The 24,180-nt window shown below is 41.4% G+C and overlaps 1 protein-coding gene across 10 annotated transcripts in view; it reads left to right on the top strand.

Annotated features, from left to right (window-relative positions):
* The first annotated feature begins 4,608 nt into the window (after nt 1-4,608).
* The window catches only part of DCAF8 (DDB1 and CUL4 associated factor 8), a 42,986-nt gene continuing 23,414 nt past the window's right edge, over nt 4,609-24,180 (top strand). The window contains exons 1-6 of one of the 10 annotated variants that reach the window (XM_036836267.1): nt 4,612-4,704; nt 5,762-5,834; nt 16,775-16,923; nt 18,763-18,837; nt 22,392-23,062; nt 24,030-24,170. In XM_036836267.1, the coding sequence (XP_036692162.1) occupies nt 18,789-18,837; nt 22,392-23,062; nt 24,030-24,170 (861 nt within the window). In that variant the 5' untranslated portion in view covers nt 4,612-4,704; nt 5,762-5,834; nt 16,775-16,923; nt 18,763-18,788. Of the gene's footprint in view, nt 4,875-4,895; nt 5,026-5,182; nt 5,608-5,761; nt 5,835-15,847; nt 15,917-15,950; nt 15,967-16,774; nt 16,924-18,762; nt 18,838-22,391; nt 23,063-24,029; nt 24,171-24,180 lie in introns of those variants that run through there. The other 9 variants (XM_036835999.1, XM_036835919.1, XM_036835828.1 and 6 more) reach the window with 9 other exon arrangements.

Below are 24,180 nucleotides of genomic sequence, written 5' to 3'. Positions count from 1 at the left end.
GCGCGTCTGGAGCCTGTGCTCCGCAACAAGAGAGGCCGCGATAGTGAGAGGCCCGTGCACCGCGATGAAGAGTGGCCCCCACTTGCCACGACTAGAGAAAGCCCTCGCACAGAAACGAAGACCCAACACAGCCATAAATAAAATAAATAAAATAAACCCAAAAGTTAAAAAAAAAAAATTGCAAAGACAACCCACAGAATGGGACAAAATATTTGCAAATCATGTAACTGATCAAAGATTTGTATCTAGAATATGTACTCTTATAACTCCATAATAAAAAGACAAATAACCCAATTTAAAAATGAGCAGAGGATTTGAATAGACATTTCTCCAAAGAAGACAAAAACGTCCAATAAACACATGAAAAGATGCTTGACATTGGTAGTCATCAGGGAAGTGCAAATCAAAACCACAGTGAGATACCACTTCACACCCATTAGGATGTCTAGAGTCAAAAACTTAAAAAACATTGGCAAAGATGGGGAGAAACTAGAACCTTTATACACTGCTGGTGAATGTAAAATGGTACAACTGCTTTGAAAAGCAGTCTGTCAGTTCCTCAAGTGATTAAACATAGAGTTAACCATATGACCCAGCAATTTCATTCCTAAGTATATACCCAAGAGAAATGAAATGAAACTTATGTCCACGCAGAAACTTATACATAAACGTTTATAGCAGCATTTTTCATAATAGCCGAAAGGCAGAAACAACCCTAACGTCCATCAACAGATAAACGGATGAACACATACAATGGAATAATATTTGTCTATGAAAAAGAATGAAGTACTGATACATGCTGCAAAATGGATGAACTTCGAAAGCATGCTAAGTGAAATAAGCCGGTCACAAAAGGCCACATACTATATGATTCCATTCATATGAAATTCCAGAATAGGGAGATCCATAGAGACAAAGTAGATTACTAGTTTCTTAGGGCTGGTGAGGGATGGGAAAATGGGGGGGGGGGTGATACCTAAAGGGGACTGTGTTTCTTTTTGAGGCGATGAAAATGATTGAAAATTGACTGTGGTGATGGTTGCACATATCTGCGAATGTACCAAAAGCCATTCAATTGTACACTTTAAATGGATGAATTGTATGGTATGTGAATTTCATCTCAATAAAGCTGTTTTTTATTTATTTTTTTATTTTATTTATTTATTTTTGGCTGCGTTGGGTCTTCGTTGCTGCGCATGGGCTTTCTCTAGTTGTGGCGAGTGGGGGCTACTCTTCCTTGCGGTGCACATGTTTCTCATTGCGGATTGCGGTGGCTTCTCTTGTTGCAGAGTACAGTTTCTAGGCGCACGGGCTTCAGTAGTTGTGGCACGCAGGCTCAGTAGTTGTGGCGCACGGGCTTAGTTGCTCCACAGCATGTGGCATCTTCCTGGACCAGGGATCGAACCCGTGTCCCCTGCATTGGCAGGCGGATTCTTAACCACTGCGCCACCAGGGAAGTCCCCCAAAGCTGTTTTTTAAAAAGCGCCATTGGCTATCAGGTATGTCAGTCTAAAGCTTGAAGGAGAATCCTGATTTGGAAATAAAGGCGTAGGAGTCATCATTATGTGGATAGTAGTTTGGACTGTAAGAATGGATAAGATCACTTTGGAAAAAAAATGTAGAATGAAGAGGAAGAGAATCTCATGAAATAAATGGTCAGAGAGATATAAATAGAACTATGGAATGTAGTGTCACAGAAATCAGTGGGATTGAATATCTAGAAGGGGTAATGATTATCACAACCTCAAACGCAATAGGAAAGCCCAAAATAAGAAAAAGAAGATTTGGTAATAGCAATTGATTTGGTGGTAATAGCAATGGTGCCTATCAAAGCAGTGAGCACAGAAACCACACCACAGAGGGGGAGTCTTTTATCTCCATAGCTCCACTTTAGTCCCTCTTGTCAAGGTCTTAGATAATCTCCATGTTTCCAAATCCAGTGGTCAATTTTCAGTCATCTTAGCCTCAAACTCTTAAACAGGAATGACAGTTTATAGTGCCCTTCTTGAAACATTTAAAAATTTTGTCTTCTAAGATCCCTTGTTCTCTTGGTTTTTAAATTCTATTTCCTTGTTGCTCCTTTTAAATAAATTTTGTCGGGTTTTCTGTCTGACCCCTACTAGTTGGTGTGCCTCAGGATTAGAGGGCTCAGTCTATAGAGTGCTTCTCTTTTCTTCCACGTTAACTAAGTGAATGTTCCCCATCTAGTGCTTATCTATGCCATTTATACCTTAATAGCTCCCCAATTTATACCACCAATTGTCTCTTTTCCTATGAGCTTCAGATTCATATTTCAATTGTTTACTCAGTAGCTCCATTTGGAAATCTAATAGGCATCTCCAGTTTAACCTGTTTAAGATAGAACTGGACATTTTCCCCCCAAAAATTCTCCTTCTGAACCCCCGCCCCCACCCTGAGCTCTATGTCAGTAAATGGCATTACTATCTGTCCTGTTGCTTAAGTCAAAAAACCTGAGATATCTCGACTCTTTCTCTTGTACCCCATATTCAATCTATTAGCAAATCACCTCTGCCACCTTCAAAGTACATCCTGAATCCGACCACTTCCTACCACTTCAACTGCAGCAGTAGTCTTGCAGGTCTTCTGCAATAGCTTCCTAACTGGTCTTTCAGCTTCTATTTTGCCTCCCTGCCGGTAGTTCTCAAAGAATCAACCAGAATGAATCTCTTCATTTATAAATCAGATCATGTCACTCTTACTCAAAGCCCTCCATGGCTTTCTAGTACTCTTAGGATAAAATCCAAAGTCCCCTTCTTGGTCTATAACTCCGTAAGTGATCTGGCTCCCATTGTGTTTCTCCAAACTAATTTCCTACCTGCTCTTTTGCCACATTAGCTTTCTTGCTGTTCTTTGAATACACCATACACTCAACCTTCAAGTTTTTTTACCTTACTGTTTCCTCTACCTGGAAGATTCTTTCCCTAGTGTGTATGACTTACTCTCTCACTTCAAATCTCTATTTAAATGTCACCTCAGCAGAGGGGCCTTCCCTGAACCCCGTATGTAGAAGAGCACACCTACTCAGGTAACCCACTTTTACCCTGCTTTATTTTCCTTTACAGTACTCTTCATAATTTAATATTGTCTGTGTGCCCCTCTCCTCCCCCTACACTCCCAACTCTTGCGCTAATAAATAAGTTCCATTAATGCAGGAATCTTGGTTTGTTTTGTTCACTGCTGCAGCCTCAGTACCTAGAAGAGGGCCTTACACGTAGCAGGAATCCAATAGTTGTTGATGGAGTAAATGAAAGAATGAATAGAATGGTAGGGCACTAGATAGTTAACTTTGTGTCCTAGCCCTCCTAGGTGTTGGGGTTAAAAAGATGAAAAAAGACATAGCCCCTGCCCTTATAGAGCTTATATTCTAATAGTATTGTTAGATTACAAATATATAATTATAGGTTAAATGCTATAGGTAAAAAATGGTATGAAAAAATGCAGAGTGAGAGAACAGAGGAAGATGGTAGTGTACAATTTTAGTTGGAATAGTTAAGAGCCGTGTCTCTGAGGAAGTAGCATTTGGGTAGATATCTGATTAAGTGGACAGAACAAGTCTAGTAAAGATATGGTAGATGAACATTTCAATAAGAGGGAACAAGTGCAAAAGCCCTGGGGCTTCCATGCTTTGGTTGGAGTGACAAGAAGAAGGCCAAAAGGGCTAGAGCAGTGCTAGGTAGTATGGGAGAAAATGAAATCAGAGAAATAGGTGCCACATCTTGTAGGGCCTTCCTTGGAGGCCCTTTTGATCATTTTGATTTTTATTGTGTGATGGGAAGCTTTTGGAGGTTTTGAGCGGGCAATAATATGACCTGGCTTACATTTTAAAAGGTCACTGTGGCTGCCTTTATTTAACTAGCAGGGCAATAATGGAAGTACACAAAGCAGCTAGGCGTCTATTGCAATAGTCTAGGTAATATATGACTTATAATAGGATGGTAGCGGTAGAGGAGGTGACAAGGAGCCTTTCACCCTGGCCTACTGGTTAGAAACCCCCTGGCCTGGCAGCTGGGAGTAACCTTTTCAGGGGCCTTCTGCACTCTTCCTTCAGGTGTCAGAACGAGGCAGAGTGTACATACCCCGTTCAATTCTTGGGCAACTTGCACACACTACCCCCCTTCAGAGAAAGAACCTCCTGAACAGCTTAGCTGCACCTCAGGCTTCTGAATCCCTTATTCAAAAATGGGAAAATGGAGGTCTCGGGGGTAAATGGCTCTCGTGGGTATAGAAACCACTTAACAAGGTCAACCCCAAAGGAAATGGGGTTTTCAAAAGAAACCTTCTGGAGAGAACTGCTTGTTCTCAGTATAAAAAAACAGGGCAAAAATGGAAGTCGCCCAGGAGGTTGCCTGCCAGCCTGTTAGAAATGAAGCTGATTTCTACCACAATTCCGGGAGACGTCTAATTCGTATTTCTTTTCAGCATCAAAGTCAGCCGCCCGGAACACTGCGAAAACAACTTTGCCTCCTCAGTATTGCGCACGCGCCCCTCGCTCCGTTTTCCGTTGGTCTTAAGCTCCGCCCGCCCCCTATGCGTCCTTCGAGGAGGGCTGGGAGCGGAGAGCTCGCGCGACCGCTCTTCCCCCAGTCTTCTCCAGCACATCGTCGCAAACGGGGCCGGAAAGCGTGGCGGCGCAGGCGCAAGCGCAGAGAGCGGAGGCGGTGGTGGTGGCGGCTGCTGGCCAGTGTAAGATGGCGGCGGCGGTGGTGGCGGCAGTGGACAGGGCGGCTGGGCGTGGAACAGTCGGAGCAGCCTCTGGCAGAAGGAGGACCCAAGACAGGAAGCGGGCTGCTGAGCCTCGCCGGCTCCCGTGCTTGTAACTGCCCCAGCCGGACACCCCCCCCTTGACCTACCCGGTCCGTGTCTCGTTCCGGCTTGGCCTGCCCCCCTCTCCCCTGGCCCACTCCTCTTCAAGATAGGTTTGACTCCTTTCCCAAGCTCCCAGGGCTCAGGGCTTCTTCCCCTGCCCTGAGTCACCGCCGGGAGGAGTGGCTGCCTTTCCCTCAGGTCAGCCCCAGGGTTGCCCCCAGGAGCCTGCCCCGCAATCTTCAGGAACGTCTTGCCTCGTCGGGTGACCCATTTGTGTGCGCTTTTCCCCCCTTTAGATTGGGGACGTGGCTCCCCCTGCGTTTCCCCGTCACCTCAGGACCACCGCGCAGTGTGCCCCCTCCCCCATCCCGAGTTCTCGGGCCCAGCACCTTGTACGGAAGGCCGAGGTCCAAGATTACCCCGCAGTCAGTTGTTGCTGTCTGTTCCTGTACCTTTTGTAATGTAATTCTCGTAGCCTGCCTCCCCTCACCCCTAAATCGTTCAGGACACCGTAGAACGGTCCCATTTGGTCCCTGTTAGTTGGAAAGCATCTGGTGGCTTGAGTTTCTGACTCATATGATTGTTGCTGGAGTCTCTGTAAACAAACCGGCATTAGCGCTATCACGTTCTCTCCGGGATTTCCCCGCTGCTCTGTGGCTTCTTGTTGAGAGGTTTGGTTAGGGGTTAGCGTTGAAAAGATTCAGGTTTTCCTTTTAAATGACTTCTACGTTTTAGTGGAGCTGGGAGATTACTTGCCTGGTTCCTTTAATTTCTGTAACTGTAAGTTATTTGTTCAGTAGTCAGAATTAGATAAATTACGGTGGTTCTAAATAGTTCTGAGGAGGTCTAAAAAATACTAACGTATTCATAAATATATTTTATTATGTTTAGTAGAAGAGACACCTTTGCCATTTAAACTTTTAACTTTTCTCAGTCCTTCAGTGAATCAACAGACCTATTTTCTCAGGAGCTCAGCCTGGCCCTACTTCAGTGATAAAGGAGGAAAGGTGAGTAGGAGTTGAAGGCATTTAAATTCCTGAGTGCAAGACAGACCCTACCCTGGCGCTCAAGTGCTGACCACTAGTCATAAAATTCCTACCACAGTTTCCCAAAGAGTTGGGTATTGTTCTTGGCTTTGTTCCAGCTCTGGTTAAATTACTTTTACAAGTTTAATTGGCTCTGCGCCTCTTGACTTTCTGTGGTAAACTATTGCTGTATATTTTCACATGACTACAGTTAAGCCTAGAAGTGAATGTATCTCCCTCTTTCTTTATTCATTTGCCTTGTGTTTTGCCTTTGTGCGGATCGTGTTTCTTACACTGTTAAAAGCTGGGAACTAGTTTGCCTGAGTTCTGTTTAGCTTTTTGTCAAATCAAGTCTCTTTGCCTCTCAGGACTTTAAATTGTCATTTCTTGCTATGGAGAATATTTAGCCGCTTTTAACTAAAAGCTAGTGAGTGATGAGTGGTGCTGCCTTTAGTTGGTGACTGAGTCCAATCCACCTCAGAATTCCAACTTTTCAGGACACAGTGATAAATTTTTGGTAAAAAAAAGTAGTGGTGCTCTTTTATATCTGGTCTGAAGAATTCTTGGTTAGCAGAGGAATCATCCTGTGCATTCAGCAGCATGGGCCCGTCCCACAGAGGGAGTTAGGACATACTTGTAAATGTAATTTTTGTAAGGGTGTTAGATTTCTGGTAGCAGAGAATAGTGCTGTGGTTGAGTTTCATAGGCTGTGACGGAAGAGCTGAGTGGCTCTGGAAGGTAGGCCTGGCTGATTCTTAATATCTTTATGATTTGTAGTAGGAAGAGGTTGAGTGTGACATTGGTGAGTTTTATTCCACACGGCTCATTATGAACTAGAATAAGATTATTATTGGTAGTATGTATGTGTATCAATAAGATAAAAAGGGGAAAATACAGTCTTTAGAACTGGGTAGGTCTGGGTTTAAATACTGTACTAAGATTTATTAGCCATGTGACCTTGGGCAAGTTACTTAAACTTTTCTGAGTCTTAATTTCCACATGTGTAAAAGTGGGATAATACTGCTTACGTCCTAGGGTCATTGTCAGTATTGTATGAGGAAGCTTATATAAAGGTCTTACATTATGCCTAGCCCAAGATGGACACTAAAAAAATATTTTCTCTTTTCTTTGCACATCATTGATATAGCTTTGAATAAGTTATACGTTAGTTTACACTTCTTTGCATTTTGCTTTTGAACACGTTTTTCTGGTTAATTTTTCAGATTCATTTTTTTAAAATTAATTTTTATTTTTGTCTGCGTTGGGTCTTTGTCGCTGTGTGCGGGCTTTCTTTAGTTGTGTTGAGCGGGGGCTACTCTTTGTTGTGGTGCACGGGCTTCTCATTGCAGTGGCTTCTCTTGTTGCGGAGCATGGGCTCTAGGTGCGCGGGCTTCAGTAGTTGTGGCGCACGGGCTTAGTTGCTCCGCGGGATTTGGGATCTTCTTGGACCAGGGATCTTCTTAACCACTGCGCCACCAGGGAGACCCTTCAGATTCATTTTTAATTGGTCAGCTTAGATGTGTTCTTTGTAGGTGCCCACCTAGGGTTGTCTTCTGAACATGATTCAGTTTAGTCTGGTGGGAGTTCCAGACCAGAGGACAGCAGGAATATTAGATGTTGATGTATGTATATTTCTAAATGCATTCTTAAATTAAACATCAATAAGTTTCCTTTGTTCTTTGCTCCTGCCTCTTGGTCTCTCTTTTAGCTCACCTAATCAGAGTTGACCTAAGTATTGTAACTCCTTTCCTTCCAGCTTTCAATGTTGTTCACCACCTCAGCTCTAGCTACCTCTTATGCCTTTTCCTTTTTGCCATAGAAGGAATACATTTTTTTTTCCAAGTTGTTGGGCTCTGCAGTGGTCCTCATCAATAGTTAATCAAAGAACTAGACCATGAAAAGGTCTCCTTTCTTTCTGAAGTAAATCTGGGCTAGGGAGTTAGGAATGCAGAGTTTTTTATTTCATCTCCCCAGCTGGACCATCTTAATAATACGACAGCACAGATAAAAAGTTTTTAACCTCTTGTTGGTTTTTCTTTCACATCTTTTTGAGGGAGGTAAGGGCACATGAAAATTAAGGAAGTGTTGATAACATTGCTGTGAAAGCAACTGTGTTCATTCAGGCCAGTGATCAACTTAGAGTTGACCAACTTTCATTACCACCATCTAGGGTCTAAATTCTCTCTGTTCAAAGGTAAAGACTCTTGGGGTGGAGGGTAGTGAGGTGCATTTTATTATTTGTGTTATTTATGAGGTATAGAGTTCTGTGTTCAGCAGGGCGAGAGTGGGTGTGGGAGGAGAAAAGGCAATATGTCGAAAGAGGCATAACTTTGACTGTTCCTTATTACTGTATGTGCTGGGAAGAACCCACTCCCACCATCACCACTACCAAGAAGGGCTTCACATTTTATGCTCCAGGTTGACACCTGTGTATACAGTGAATCAATATTTTTAGTCTGTAGACCACAACTGTAAAATTCTTATATTTCTGAAGATATTTTATATTTCAGGGTGTTGCATAAGAATTGTTGCACCTTACTAAGAAGTATTACCTACCGTGGCTGCAGTGGGAGGCTAGGTATGCTTATGACCTTCGTTCCCACCACCAGCCTGACAGGGCATTTTATTCAGCAGCCTGTTAAATGTATAAGAATCAGTCTCAGTGCTATGATCCTTAGTTTTGACTAGGATCAACCTAAGACAGAAGCTTGTCTTCAGAGAAAGCTAAAAGAAATGTCTTTTTGTTGCCAGTTTAAAACAATACTGGCATTTCAAAAGCAAACGGACTCCAGTAGAAGACATATTATAGAAGTATGCCCTGTTGTGGGAGACTGAGATCTTCAGAGTTTCATGGTCTAGGTCCTGTATTCTATCAGGTGAGTTACAGGCTTTAAAAATCATGAAGTGACGGGTTGACCTTTGTTTTCAGTAGATAGATTTATTTCTGGATTATTTCTGCTGTAGAAAAGTTATTCTAAACATGTCTAGGAAGTGTCCAGATTATAAAAGACAGAATTATCCAAACAGAGCTTTTTATTGCATCACATTGGGGTTAAAGTTAGTTTTTAAGATTGAATTAGTTTTTTTTGTTTTAAAGCAGATTATCAGTGAGCCAAGATAATCTGTTATTTACTCTCAGCCATTGGGAACCCAGGCAACTGAAAGAATTGAATCAGCAACAGTCATGGACGTAGTGACTATGTATATCTTAGTTCCAGAGCCAAATGCTGGTGATTTTAGATTAGCTTTACAGTAATATTGAAAACTGTTCATCTTTCATTTTTGTGAGTATACCCAAGAAACTTTATCACTGTTAAAATTGGTCAGAAAAAGGGGCTACCTCTTCTTATTTACTGATTCAGTTATTTTTGGAGTGAGAAGAAAGTCCTTGAAAGGTCTTTAAAAATTAGAGTGTGATGCGTTTTATGAATTGGTCACTTCTTTATAGCAGTCTTTATCTCTACCTCTACAGGACGTAGTTTCTGGGCCAGAAGCCCAGTTTCTCAAGTACTGCCTTAACCCAAGGAATGTGTATGCCAAAGATAAACTAATGAATTAAGGCTGCCCTGAGTTTGCAAATAGGGCATGGTGAATGATTAATTTGACAAAGATGGCATCTTATTAATGAAACGTAGTGTGTCTAAATGGATTGGGTTATTGCAAAAGTTTTCATTATTGTATCTGAGAGGTTAGATATTTGCTCTTATTCTCTGAGGATACTATTTAAGGAGGTCTGGGCAAGTTCTAATGTGAAGCATCCATGCTTGCCTCACATGTCTTTTTTTTGTTGTTGTTAGCCATCTGGAAAGCTATTATAGGATTTACCTCTAGTGGTAGCCAAGAGGCTATATTCCTCTGGTGCACTTTAAGCATTGCCACATTATCAGGTATGTTTTTAACCTTACTTAGGACCCACATTATTTATACTCTGTCCTCTAGTCTCGTGCAGATAGGAGGGCACTTCTTGATGTTTTAGCCTCTCTTTCTTTATTGTTTTATCGTAAGTTGTACCCTTTCATCTCTGTAGTGTCCTTTCAGACAATTTAAGAAAAATTTGAAATGTGAATGGCAAAAACTGGTAATGGGGACTGGATTCTGATGTAAATATAAATCATTTCATAGTGGGAACACAATGAAATTTCCTAAGAAATGGGTTTTCCTTAAAATGATTTAAATTGAGATGAATGTGCTTAAATGTTATTATAAAACATTCCTTAGCTCTGTTGCTGGAGATAGCACTTAGTGCATTCCTAACATACTCTGAAATACTGTTAGTAGAATTAAAGCCAATAAACTATAAACACAGGGCATTTGGTACTACCAACAGTGAGAGAAGGCATTCATCCAATGGAGGACCAGAGTTCCTTGTTTGTAGTATAGTTGATGTAGGACTTCTTACCTTCCTCATCATCATTTGTGATGGTTGCTTTGAAGTTCTCATCTTGGCTATCTTCTGAACCTTAGAAAGGGAGAAGACTTAAAGAGACTTATGCTGTGGGCTCCTGGGTATATTGCTTTACCCCAGTTCATAGAACACGAATGTACTCAAAAGAAGGTATTAACAGAGTTCTCTGAATTCTTTAAAAGGCCAGTGAGAGTAGGTAAGCAGATTTCATAGACTTGGAACTGTGTGTTGATTTGTGTACAATGTTTGGAGGATCATTGTTGAGTGGTGAAGAAGCCCAGGCTTCTCTAGGAAATGCAGTCTGGAATCAGAGATGAGAAGCTAGAAAAATAATATAAATGCCTACCACGTACAGACAGCCAGTTGCAAATGTTGTGTTTAATCCTCTAAACCAGCTCCTTCAGGGTAATGATATTGTCCCATTTTACGAAAGAAACAAATTCAAGGGTAGATGGTCGAAGTACAATTCAAACCGAGGTCTGACGGACACCGAAGCCCTTTTCTTTCCATTATACCATATGCTGTCTTTAAAAACCAGAGCTCTTCAATGCCAAGTGCTGAAGCAAATTGAGCTGAAAGGTAGAGTTCAGTACTTTTTTTAAAAAAATTAATTAATTTATTGTTTATTTTTGGCTGTGTTGGGTGTTCGTTGCTGCACGTGGGCTTTCTCTAGTTGCGGCGAGCGGGGGCTACTCTTCGTTGCGGTGCGCAGGCTTCTCACTGCGGTGGCTTCTCTTGTTGCGGAGCATGGGCTCTAGGCACGCAGGCTTCAGTAGTTGTGGCATATGGGCTCAGTAGTTGTGGCGCACGGGCTTAGTTGCTCCGCTGCATGTGGGATCTTCCTGGACCGGGGCTCAAACCCGTGTCCCCTGCATTGGCAGGCGGATTCTTAACCACTCTGCCACCAGGGAAGTCCATCAGTATTTCTTATAAAAGTGTATTTAAAGTATAAAAGGTCTGTCCAAATGACAATATGAATGAACACATTTTTGAATTGTTTAAACATGGGTCTCAGGTTATGATTAATTGGTAGCCTAATAAGTTTTTTATGGGAATAATTTTAATGGACTTAACTGAAGAGATAGCTGAATCCTTTTATTTTATGATACTTGAATAGGGAGAAAACCAGCATTCTCACTCAATTCCTGAGGTAATTCCATGGAAAAGCAGTTCTGAGTCTTACAGCCTTTTATCAGTTTGCACCTTTCTGTACTCTGTAGCATTTGAAACAAGAACCATCCCCACTTTCTTGAAACCTTTTCATCTCTTGACTTCCAAGTCATTTAAAACTGTTACTCTTTCAACTTCCCTGGGCATTTCTCTCCCTCTTTTTTAAAAGGGTAGGTATTCCCCAAGATTTTTTTCCTTTCTTGAGTCCTTAATTTATTTGTTTTGTTTTTTTAGTGAGGTATAATTTACAAGGGATTTTATTTTGAAGCTTATCTATACAAATAATTCTCAAGCCTGTATCTCTGGCCCTAATTTATTTCTCAGGTTTCAGACATACATTGATTTTCCACTTACTTTCCTGACATGTCAACTTGGATTTTAAACGTAATCAAATTCCTCTCTTCCCCCACATGCCAGTCTCTCATTTATGGCACTTGATTTCCTCTGGGCACCCAGACTCAAACTTGTCTTTTTTATTTTTTGAGCTTTGTTACTGCTCATTGAGCCAAATTCTATCAATTCTGCCTCTACAGTGTTTCACACGTTGACCCCATTCTTTTAATTTTCTCTGCCATCAGCCTAAGACAGGGTCTCATTGCTTCTTAACTTTGGCAACTGTCCATTTCAGTCCATCTTATTATCCTTAAAATCTTCCTGATGACACACACACACACCTTCTACTATACTTCACACACACACACACACACACACACACACACACACACACACACACACACACACACACACACACACACACACACACACACACACACACACACACACACCACCTTCTACTGTACTTCTTAACTAATGAACTATACCCCAGCATCTAGCCAAGCCAGACTACCCATGTATTTTGTTGAACATAATCAGGTTTTTCATCTTCCATGTCTTTTCTCATCGTGGTCCTGATGGAATAGCTTCCTCAGTTCTACCCATTGAAATCCTCTCCTTCCTTCAAAGTCCAGTTTAAAAGCTAATTTCTCCATGGAAGCTTTTCCTGTCTCCCTGACTAAACATAATCCTTTACTCTGTTGAACTACAACAACATTCTGTTTATCTTTTCTTTTTCTTTTCCTTTTTTGGCTACGCCACTAGGCTTGCAGTATCTTAGCTCCCTGACCAGGGATTGAACCCGGGCCATGGCAGTGAAAGAGCTGAGTCCTAACCACTGGACTGCTAGGAAATTCGTTTTTTTTTTTTTTTTTTTTTAAATGGTACTGGCACTTGTGTCTCTTGTATCATAGTTGTATACCTGTTTTTCCTAGTTGCTTATTGGCTACAAAAGGTATTATGACTGCCTTATTTATATTTGTAGATCCTGTATTGCCTTGTACATTGTTGTATTACTAGCATGTCTCAGTACAAATGGGCCACTGGGTGGTGCCAGAGGCCTATAATTTAGATAAAAAAGAGAGGCTAGAGCTGCTATACAGTTGGGTTACCCAGTGCTGTTACATCTTCTGCAAGATAGGAATAGAGATTAATTTCCCTGATCCAGAAACGTTTATAGTTTCTGCTCCTCTGTCCCGTTTACCAGAGGAGACAGTGTAGTATATTTAACTCCTCCGAGTACTTTAATAGAGAGTAGCCCAGAACTAAAGGCCTGCCCCCCTGTAAACATGTTTATATAGTATGAGTTTCAGTTTCCTTGGGGTCATCCTTTGAATTCAGTGTCTGAAGTTCTCTGTCTGATTAATAAACACTGTACTATTAGAGTGGGGCTGGCAGCAGGAGTTGGGAAAGTTGGCTTGGAGAAGTGTTTATTGTGAAGTAGAAAAACAGTAAGGTAAGGAGAATGAATTTAAATTGAGCCATTTCAGCTTGAAAGCAAAAACTGGGGATGGAGAAAATAGGACTGGTTGATTCCAGATGGACTGTGGGACCTAAGACTGAAAAGCAAATTTGTACTTTGGATGGAGATCAACCCTGAACAGCTGTTCAGTCATGAGTGGTGTGGGACATCTGTCCTCCCAAGAGGAACCAGGGATGTGTGGCTCTCAGATATGTCTTACTAATAATTGAAGTAGTTTCTACCATCACATTTCACTTTAAGAGGAAATTCTGAAACCTTGTCTCATTTAAACATGGGTGTCTGTGTAAGAGAGTCGGGCACTTCAGTTGCAGAATGAGACATGCCAAACGAGACAGCTGGACTGACCCAGCTGGACTGACCCAAGAGAATGCTGAGATTATGTAACTCAAGGGAACTCGCTGAGCATGAGTTCAGGTCTTAGTAAAGGGATCAAGGACAGTAATATTATTTACAAGTTGATGTTTCCATTGAACCTGAGGTAAGGTAGAGTTATCAGACCAGTTTCCATAGACCCTAGAGTCCAAAGGAGTTAAAATGAACTTGAGAGAAATTTTAAAGATAAAAATAAAAAGCATATGTATACAAATTAGTAGTACAACCGTTAGAACTACTTTGGACTACTTTAAGCTTCTGGTATTCTTAGTTGTCACCTAGACAGTAGGGTTGAAGACTTCTTATGAGTTCAGGATTCATCTTGCCTTTAATGTGGTTCTGATAAGGCAGCGTTGTTTGCAGCAAAAATTCTTCCACATTTTAATTTTCAAGCAAGAAGACCGGACATTTTGCTCTCATTTATTGTGGCCTATTGGCCAGTGTTAGCTAACTTCTGTTAATAATCGCAGGCTTGAGAATCTAGTATTTTTAATTGTTGGGTTGTATCTGTCATTTAACACTTTGCATGATTCTCTCCCCCCCCCCCACTCTCTCATTCTCTTTTCTGGCCAGATTGATTGATTGATTGATTGATAATTTACATACAGTAAAATTTACCTTTTGTTTCACTGACCCATTCTGTGGGTTCTAACAAATGCATAGTCATGTAACACCACTGTGATGGAGGCATAGAACATTTTCATCATTCCAGAAAGTTTTCTCATGACTGTTCGTAGTTAGTTCCTTTTCCCCAAATCCCAGCAATGACTTATTTGCTGTCTGTCCCTATAGTTTATCTTTTCTGGAATGTCCTACAAATGGAGTCATACTGTGTAGCTGTTTGAGTCTTGCTTCTTTCACTTAGCATAACACATTTGAGATCCATTCATGTTGCTGTATATGTCAGTAGTTCATTGTGTGATGGACCACAATTTTTTTATACATGACCTGGCTGAAAACCACTTGTTTTTAGTTTTTGATGGATCTAAGTAAAGCCACTAAAACATTTACATTTAGATTTTTAGGTGGATATATAGTTTCATTTTTCTTGAGTACATACCTGGGTAGGATTCCTGGGTTGTATGGTAAGTGTATGTTTAACTTTATAAAAAAAAAAAAACTGCTGAACTGTTTTCAAAGTGACTAACTACCAGTTTTACCTTTCTCTGAGCAGTGTGTGAGACATTAGTTTGCTCTACTCCCTTGTTAGCACTTGATAAAGTAAACTTTATTATTATTATTTTAAAAATTTTAACTATTCTAATAGGTGTGTAGAGGATTCTCATTGTGGTTTTAATTTGTATTTTGCTAATGACTAATAATGTTGATCATATTTTTCAAGTGATTGTTATTTAGTTGTGAGAGATTTTAAATATATTCTGATTGCTGTCAAATATGTCTTTTGTAGATATTTTCTTCTAGTTCATTGCTTGTCTTTTTGTTTTTTTAAGTGTCTCTTGAAGACTAGATTTTTAATTTTTGTATGTCCAGTTAATTAATTGTTTCTTTCATGGTTTGTGCTTTTTTGCATTCTATCTTAAGAAATACTTGCCATGGGGACTTCACTGGCGGTCCAGTGGTTAAGACTCTGTACTTCCAATGCAGGGGGTGCATGTTCGTTTCCTGGTCGGGAGACTTAAGATCCCACATGCCTCACGGTGTGGCCAAAAAAAAAAGAAACACTTGCCTAACCTGATGTCACAAAGATTATCTATTTTGTTTTTTCTTCTGAAAGTTGTATTGTTTTAGCTTTTACATTTAGATCTATGATCCATTTTGAGTTAGTTACTTTTTGTATATTGTACAATGTCCAAGTCGAGTTTCTTTTTTTTAAATTTGGATGTCCTGTTGTTCTAGTATACCTGGTTTCTTGTATAAATCTTTCATCAATACTAGGATAAGAAAGCAGCCCCATTGGTTTTAAACAAGAGATGTTTGGTGCCTCTTCCACAAAGTACTCTTACATCCTGTTTTAACTCCCCCTCTGCTTGATTTTTAGTTAATATTTTGTCATGTATTTGGTTTAAAATTTAAGGCCTTTTTCTTATTAAGACAGGAGAAATCTAGGTCACTGGAATTTCTTAGGTAGAAATTAAAATGACACCTGGGTCTTTTTTCCCCATCCCCCAATAGTTTACTCTTTAACCTTCACTTTGGCAGGGGTTATGGTTATTTTTAGAGTACAGGCAGTAGAGCTAATCTAATTAAACTCCCCCAGCTACCTGGGGCAGTGAGCTCATCAGCTCTTCCAGGCTCAGTTTGGTTTGCTCTGGACTGGATTTTACATGGAAATTGATCAAGGTAAAAACAGTGGATTTGTTGGGAATGGAGTGCATTAAAGAGTGAAGAAGGTAATTTAAGTTTGGGTCAGATATGGTCCCTACCTCAAATTATAAAATAAGGTTGTATTCTTTGGTGATGGAAGAAATTCTAGAGTGACTCCTATGCTTAATTAAGACCTAGGGCACAGTCATAGCACCTTAGCCTGCTTTAATTTGGGCACTTACTCTAATTTCTACCCCAGAATTGAGATGGTTTTAAGTTTTTTCATTTTGACAGACATTTATACGATCACAACTCATCCCCAAAGTAATTGTATTTTATCACTGTCATCGAAGTTTCTTGGCTTTTTAGAGAAGCGGTCCCCCAGAATGGGAATGTATGTACTCCAAGGGGTATGGAAGATGATCCAGTGGTGTATAGGGAGGGAATGTTGAAATTTTAAGTTTTTTCTGGAAAAATCAAGCTTAATATTTAATGTGAATTGATTAAATGTGGGTTCATGAAACTATCAAAGTTTTCACTGATAGAAGTTCATAATCAGTTTTGAGATCACTGCTCTAAGAGTGTCCTTTTTCAGAAGTTTTAACATATAATTTTGCCTAACTGTACCATCTCTGGAATTACTAATACTGTTTTACAAAAGAAGAAAATGAAGCCCAGAGAAGATTAAGCAGCACATCCAAGGTCACATCACAAAGTTTGTTAATAACTTAGCTAGTACTAGAACCCTGGACTTCCAATTTTCAGCCTAGGACTAATTTTACTAAACTCTGTGGCCCCTAAAATGTGACTTTTAGAAGCTCTCTGCCTGTCAGCTCGGTGATTAAACAGAGTTGACATAAGCATTCACAGGTTTTGTTCTGTTTCTGAATTTAGGAATAAATTCTGCGAACTTTTTTCCTCAAAGAAAAGATCGCTTCTTGCAAGAACCTTAAACCAATTTCCCAGAAGATGAGCTTTACAACCTCTGGGTATAGGTTCAACCTCATGGCTCTCCTTTTCTGAGAAGAGGTTCTCAGAGCTAGGTAAGCATTAGGCATTTGGCACCTCCTGCCCAGCAAATGTGTTTTCTAGAGCCACTGTGAGTCTAAAGTTCAGGCAGTCTGGGCTTCTGTAGAAGTTGATGAGATTCAGTTTTGAGAAAGGGTCTCTGGAGCTGCTCAATACTTCTTCTCTAGGAGTGGATAACAGTGAGATGGGAAGTATGGTGTGGTTGACAGTTTTGATTCTGGAGGTGAGAAAACATCAGTTCTGTTCTCAGTTGACCATAAGGTATGCCTATGACCTTAGTTTTTAATCTTAAAGTAGTACAGTTGTTTTCCCTGCTTCATAGAACTTTTGCAATTAATGTAATTAATTTAAGCCCTAGGTGAGGAAGAAGATATTGCTGAGCTACTAAAGAATATAAACAGGGACTACTGAGAGGAAAAAAACAAGTGTTGTGTGAGGAATGCTGTACAAAAATACATCACTGAAGTAGGAGGAGGAAAACAGCCTGCTCTGCAAACAGCTCTTCACTGTTTTTCTTTATGTGGCTTCACAGATCTGTTTTTTGTTGGCATTGTCTTTCATCATCACCCTTCCAGGTGTCCCTCCCTCAAATTCAGCCTCAGTCCTCCTCTTGCATTATTTCTACTCCCCCGCCGTGGCCTAATGTGAGCAAGCTTTGGGCAGCTGTCTCTTGGCAGAGGACACTTTTTAAAAATTTTTTTTGAAGCAACTTGGATTTTTGTAGAGGAGAGAAGGGGATAAAGATAAGGATGGGGCTGCTTCTGGGATAATTGTTATGGGAATGAAAGGGCTGTTGAAAGATTAGAGGCCAGTGTGCCTGGGTACAAGGACTGGAGTCATAATCATACTTTGTCTTTTCATTGCCTTTTGTCCAAGGCACTGAAAGGGCTTAACAGAATTCTGGTCTGAATAATATTATTCTTTGCTCTTTGGAATTTGCTTGAGGTGGGAGTGAGGCCCTGAAAAAATAATGACTGTATTATAGTGGTATAAAAGGAATAAAGCTAGGTACCCTGACTCCTAGTTAGGGCTTTGCTAAACAGACAAACCTGGTGAAAGTTCTTGGAACTAGGTGAAATAGTGTTTGCCATTTTATGAAATGGACTGAGATGGTTTTAATGGAAGTGTTGCACTTTCTTCTCCAGCCTTGCACTTGGTGACTGACTTACTAGTCATAAAAGGGAAGAAAAAACCTTTTAGGTTCTTTTTTAGGGGTAGGATACTCCTGAGTTCTAATTTGACTCTGCTTCTTATAATCCTTAGTTAATATCTGTGCCTGTATGTTTGAAGCTAGGCATCTGAATGACCATAAAGCTCAGGCTGTTATCCCAAGAGCTCAATTTCTTCTATCTCTGCTGTTTTGTGTGTGAAATGATATTCAGAGTCTGACCTTCCTCTTCATGTTGTGAAGACAAGTGTTTCATAGAGTTTGTGGATACATACGACGATTATTTACAACAGAAGGTTTTTGCTTTAGAGGGTAGTGCTGAAGCTAGCTTTTTGTATTGAGTTAAGACTCTCTGCTTGCTTGCAATACATGTCACTTGATATAGACCTGCTGTTCCAGGATTTATTTCAGTTCCTTCTTTCCCATCTGAAAAATCACTGCCAGTTACTCAGTGAGAAGAGATGGCAGTTAGCCTCCCAAAGATATGTTTCTTTATAGAATTTAGACATGGGGGGATACTATCTGGCATAATTTTCAGCAGCTGAGAAGCCCTGCTGAGCACACACAAAAAAATCAATTTTGTAAAAATGACAAAGGCTGTACATTGTTAAATCTCCTGGTGCCTTTTATCATCTTTCCCAGATTGTTTCCTAATTGTTTCATTTTCTTACTCTCCTCAATCCAGGCTGGCTGCAGTAAACGTCATTCAAGATGTCCAGCAAAGGGAGCAGCACAGATGGCAAAACAGACTTAGCTAATGGTAAGGGGCCATAATGAAGGTGAAGCTATTTTTTCTGTCGACTGAGGTTCTCCTCCTCCCGCAAAGAGAGTGGAGACCTGGATTTTAGCGGAGGGAAGGAAATCTTTCCTAAGAGTGAACTCTTCCTGTGTTGTTTTGAGTGTAGGAAACTACACAGGAAACACCTTGGACTACCTGGTACTTTTGCTCCTTCAGCTTTTATCTGATTGTTTTCAGAAGATCAATAATAGAGTTGTCCCTCTAAGAGGTCAAGTGGTTTGGAATTTTGTAAGGGTGGACAAAACCTAGGAGATGCTGTTAATAAAGGAGAAAAAGAAGATCCAATTGGTGGTGGAACCAAGGGAGTTGTTGGGAAGGCAAGGCTCCCCAGTTATAAGGAGAGGTCTCTTTTCATGGTAGATCATAGTTCAGTAGAGATATTAGATAAGAGATGAAGTTATAAATAGATGCAATTGGGGCTTTTTTCTTTCTTTTTCTTTTCTTCTCTTTCTTCCTTTTTTTCCTTTCCTTCCTTTCCTTTCTTTCCTTTCTTTCCTTCCTTTCTTTCTTTCTGTCTTTCTTTCTTTCTTTCTTTCCCTTCCTCCCTCCCTCCCTGCTTCCTTTCCTTCCTTCCACCAGTGCTGCCAAGTGTTAAATCACTGGGTCTACGGCAGATTTGAAGGCAGAATATCATGATTCTGGTAGAGTATAGCTACTACCTGGGTTATTTGACCAGTGCATCCACTCTGAGCCAACTTCCAACTAGAGGAGGTCCTTCAAATGGATATAATTGGACAGCACAGTGTTCAGCATTCCTCAGCACCTTGTAGGTTAAGATTATCGTCTAAATTCTAGTTGACGTCTTTGGTAGAGCAATGAAGTGAGTAAGGGAGAGCGAGACTTTCAGCATGCTGTTTTACTGCCCCTTTGTTCTTTTCTTACCACTGGTGTTCATTTATCTTCTGTAAAGGAGAGTGATTCAGAGTTTTCACTGGGCTTAGTTGAAAGGCACAGGATTCTAGAGGGGTTGGAGGTATACAATTGATTTGGAGTTTGGCCATTAGCTAGATCAGGGATTGGCAAATTATGGCCTGCAGGCTAAATCCACAGGCCTGCGGGCTGCTGTTTTTGTAGTTTACTGGAACTCAGTCATGCTGCATTTATTTACATAGTATTTATGGTTACTTTTGTGCTACAGCAGTGGAGTTGAGTAGTTGTGCCATACATCCATATGGTCCAAAGTTTAGAAGCCTAAACTTTTTTTTTAATTAATTAATTAATTTATTTATGGCTGGGTTGGGTCTTCGTTTCTGTGCGAGGGCTTTCTCTAGTTGCGGGCAGTGGGGGCCACTCTTCATCGCGGCGCGCGGGCCTCTCACTATCGCGGCCTCTCTTGCTACGGAGCGCAGGCTCCAGGCGCGCAGGCTCAGTAATTGTGGTTCACGGGCCCAGCTGCTCCGCGGCATATGGGATCTTCCCAGACCAGGGCTCGAACCCGTGTCCCCTGCAATGGCAGGCAGATTCTTAACCACTGCACCACCAGGGAAGCCCCTAGAAGCCTAAACTTTTTATTATCTGGCCCTTTATAGAAAAAATTTGCCAACCCCTAGCTATTATCTTGGTCACTGACTGTTAGTGTCCTCTTGCTGAGCTTGTGACATGCTCTGGCCCTTATCTTAATGTGGTAAGGCCCCCAAAGTCATCTTAATTTTAACAATAAATGCTAGGAGTTTTGATGTTTCATTTTTTTTTTCTTCTTCACAGAAGTGATGGGTGTGATATTTTATCCCTTCTCACCACTCCCAATCTCAAACCCAATTTCATTTCAAAAACCACAATTATTAATCTTTCTCAGCATATACAGCAGCCTCAGCAAATGTAGTTCCTGGGAGCAAATTGCTGCACTTTTCCCCTTTTTCTTCCAGTTCCTAGTCGTTTTCACACTGTGCTCTTAGTTGAGGTGCTTTTTGAAAAGAGCTGTTTGTGTGTCTCCCAACCTTCTGTCACTACTTGAACCAAAAGTGTGTGTATTGTTTATCTGTTTTCTTTATTGGGCTTTGCCTAAGAGTTCATTGAAAAGACGTTCCATTGCTTCAAAGATCTTCAGAAATTACTGCTCTAATCCAGATGACTAAGCAAGAAGATATTCCCATTTTGAATCCTTAAACATCAATGTGGTATTGGAGTTGAATAGCTTATACCAGAGTCACACATAGCTGGTCAGCCTTTCCTAATAGCCTTTACTTCTGGCAAGATAAAATTTATTGTCATCTGAGGAAAGGAGGCCATGAGCAGGGTTTAAAATCCTCATTCACCCCCTTCCTTTCTTTACATCTTGACCTTAGTTTGGAAGTTTTGGTCCTTTTGGCCCTAGAACATTGCCAAAGTGCTCACTAGAATATGATTTGGCTGTTAGATAGGAGAATTCGGTATCTAATTTTGGGGATTATATTGCTCAAAGTGACCCAGTTATTTTATAACTACCAATATGGCAGACCTAGAATATGAACTTTTCAGGTCCCACTGTAGTAGCCCTGATTTTTATCAATTTTATTTATGCTTCCTGATAAAACTTTGTCTCACTAGAATTCCTATATCTAAAACTAGTATTACGATTATTAAATTAATGGAAGTAAGGCAGAATACATTTATCAGCAAAAAAGAGAGCAAGAAGCCACTCAAATGGTCACAATTTCCACTTGTCCCTTGCACTTCCTTCTGGATTCTTAGTGGATTTTAAAACCTCGGGGGAAGAAACTTCAGGGTTTAAGAGGTGGGAGGTAGTGGTGCTTTCTCGAAGTGGTAAATAGTCCAACTCTTGCTGGGGATGGCTGTTCTTTTTTTAAAATTTATTTATTTATTTTTATTTTTGGCTGTGTTGGGTCTTTGTTGCTGCGCGCGGGCTTTTTTCTAGTTGTGGCGAGCGGGGGCTGCTCTTCGTTGCGGTGCACGGGCTTCTCATTGGGTGGCTTCTCTTGTTGCAGAGCACGGGCTCTAGGCGCACGGGCTTCAGTAGGTGCGACATGCGGGCTCGGTAGTTGTGGCTCACGGGCTCTGGAGCGCAGGCTCAGTAGTTGTGGCACAAGGGCTTAGTTGCTACGTGGCATGTGGGCTCTTCCTGGACCAGGGCTTGAACCCGTGTCCCCTGCATTGGCAGGCGGATTCTTAACCACTGTGCCACCAGGGAAGCCCAGGGATGGCTGTTCTTTTTTCTTATGTTCAGCTTAATTATGTGCCATAACTAATGGATGCCCATCTAGCAAAATAGAGCCTAAGGTAGTTGTATCAGGCACACTTTTTAAAAATCTGCCAGTGCTTTGCTTCTTGAGAATTTATTATAATCTTTGGTTGTCCTGCAGTTCTTTATTTGTGTGTGACTTTGGTTTTCATCTTTTCAAGATTCCCTCTCAGAAGGTACTGTTTATAAGCATATGTAATGAAAACATTTTGACCAAAGTTGGTTTCTGGGTCTTTTGGTGGGATGAATTTTTAGACTAAGGAGTGGGAATCCTTCTGGTCACTATCTTATTTCCTTATTTTTCCCCCTCACCTACCCATTCCTCACTAACATGCAGGAAGCCTGTCTAGCAGTCCAGAGGAGATGTCTGGTGCTGAGGAGGGGAGGGAGACATCCTCAGGCATTGAAGTGGAGGCCTCAGACCTGAGCTTGAGCTTGACCGGGGATGATGGTGGCCCCAACCGCACCAGCACAGAAAGTCGAGGCACAGATACAGAGAGCTCAGGTGAAGACAAGGACTCTGACAGCATGGAGGACACTGGCCATTACTCCATCAATGATGAAAACCAAGTCCATGACCACTCAGAGGAAGAAGAGGAGGAAGAAGAGGAGGAGGAAGAGCATCCTCGTCGTCGCGTACAGCGCAAGCGGGCCAACCGTGACCAGGACTCATCAGATGATGAGCGGGCCCTGGAGGACTGGGTGTCCTCGGAGACCTCAGTCCTGCCCCGACCTCGCTGGCAAGCCCTTCCTGCCCTTCGGGAGCGGGAGCTGGGTTCAAGTGCCCGCTTTGTGTATGAGGCTTGTGGGGCAAGAGTCTTTGTGCAGCGTTTCCGCCTGCAGCATGGGCTTGAGGGCCATACTGGTTGTGTTAATACCCTGCACTTTAACCAGCGCGGCACCTGGCTGGCCAGTGGCAGCGATGACCTGAAAGTGGTCGTTTGGGACTGGGTGCGGCGACAGCCAGTATTGGACTTTGAGAGCGGCCACAAAAGCAATGTCTTCCAGGTGAGGCAAGGGAGCAGATTGGCAACTGAGAAAATCAGGCACGAGTTAGATAAACCTGAGCTGCTGCCTGGAGTAGGAGTGATAGTGAGTTGTGGTAGGAATTAGGTATCAGGACTCCGTCCTTCCTTGGCTCCCATAATGACTTAGAGGAGTTAAATACACTGAAAGACTCATGGCAACCTTTTGTTTCCTTGAGCACAGAGACTGTAAGAAGCCTCATTATAATAGGAAGGGTGCTTGGAAATCATCAGGAAGGCGCTAAATGCCATGCTAGGAGGCGGTACAATACAAGAGCAGAGGCTCTTGAACCAGTCTAGTTGAGTTTAAATCTTGGTCCAACCCCTTAACTAGCTGTGTGATCTTGGGCAAGTTTATTTAACCTCTGTCTTCAGTTTATTTACCTATAATATAGGGCTAATAACATACAGGGTCATGAGGATTAAATAACAGTAGAAGCTAAGCAGTTAGAACCGTGCCTGGTACTTAATAAACATTTGATAAATATTAGTTAATATTGTTATTCTCTGGAAGTTTTACTTACCAGCCCCATCCATCATATGGTACTAGCCATTTATCCCTAAGCATGTTCTCTTTCCTTCCCCAATATCCCCTCTAGTTTCCTTTTTCTTTGTAGCAAGTTTATGTTTACTTCCTGAATCAAGGAAGATTTTCTCCTTTTTCCCTTACCTTTCTTTCTTTCTGGGTATAGTCCTAGTTCACCTGAGCACTCATACCAGTTCAGCCTTACAGAATCAACAGAAATCCTCTCATATCAGAAATTTTTTCTTTTCCTCTCCTTTAACCCTTGGGAGAAATTGGACTTGAGCCAACTGTATAAGAGCAGGAGGTCTAAGTTTCCAGCTGTTGTGTAGCAAAAGCGGATGATTTGGGGTTGTCATCATGTTTTTCCCTCTCAAATTCACCTCTTCAATTTCTCTTGTCCTTTTTTTTATTCTTAACATCCCAGGCCAAGTTCCTTCCTAACAGTGGCGATTCCACCCTGGCCATGTGTGCCCGTGATGGGCAGGTTCGGGTAGCAGAGTTGTCTGCTACACAGTGCTGCAAGAATACAAAGCGTGTGGCCCAGCACAAGGGAGCATCCCACAAGGTAAGTAAGC

Source organism: Balaenoptera musculus, chromosome 1 (genome assembly GCF_009873245.2).
Source record: "Balaenoptera musculus isolate JJ_BM4_2016_0621 chromosome 1, mBalMus1.pri.v3, whole genome shotgun sequence".
Lineage (NCBI taxonomy): Eukaryota > Metazoa > Chordata > Mammalia > Artiodactyla > Balaenopteridae > Balaenoptera > Balaenoptera musculus.
This window is presented reverse-complemented; position numbering and strand designations above follow the sequence as displayed.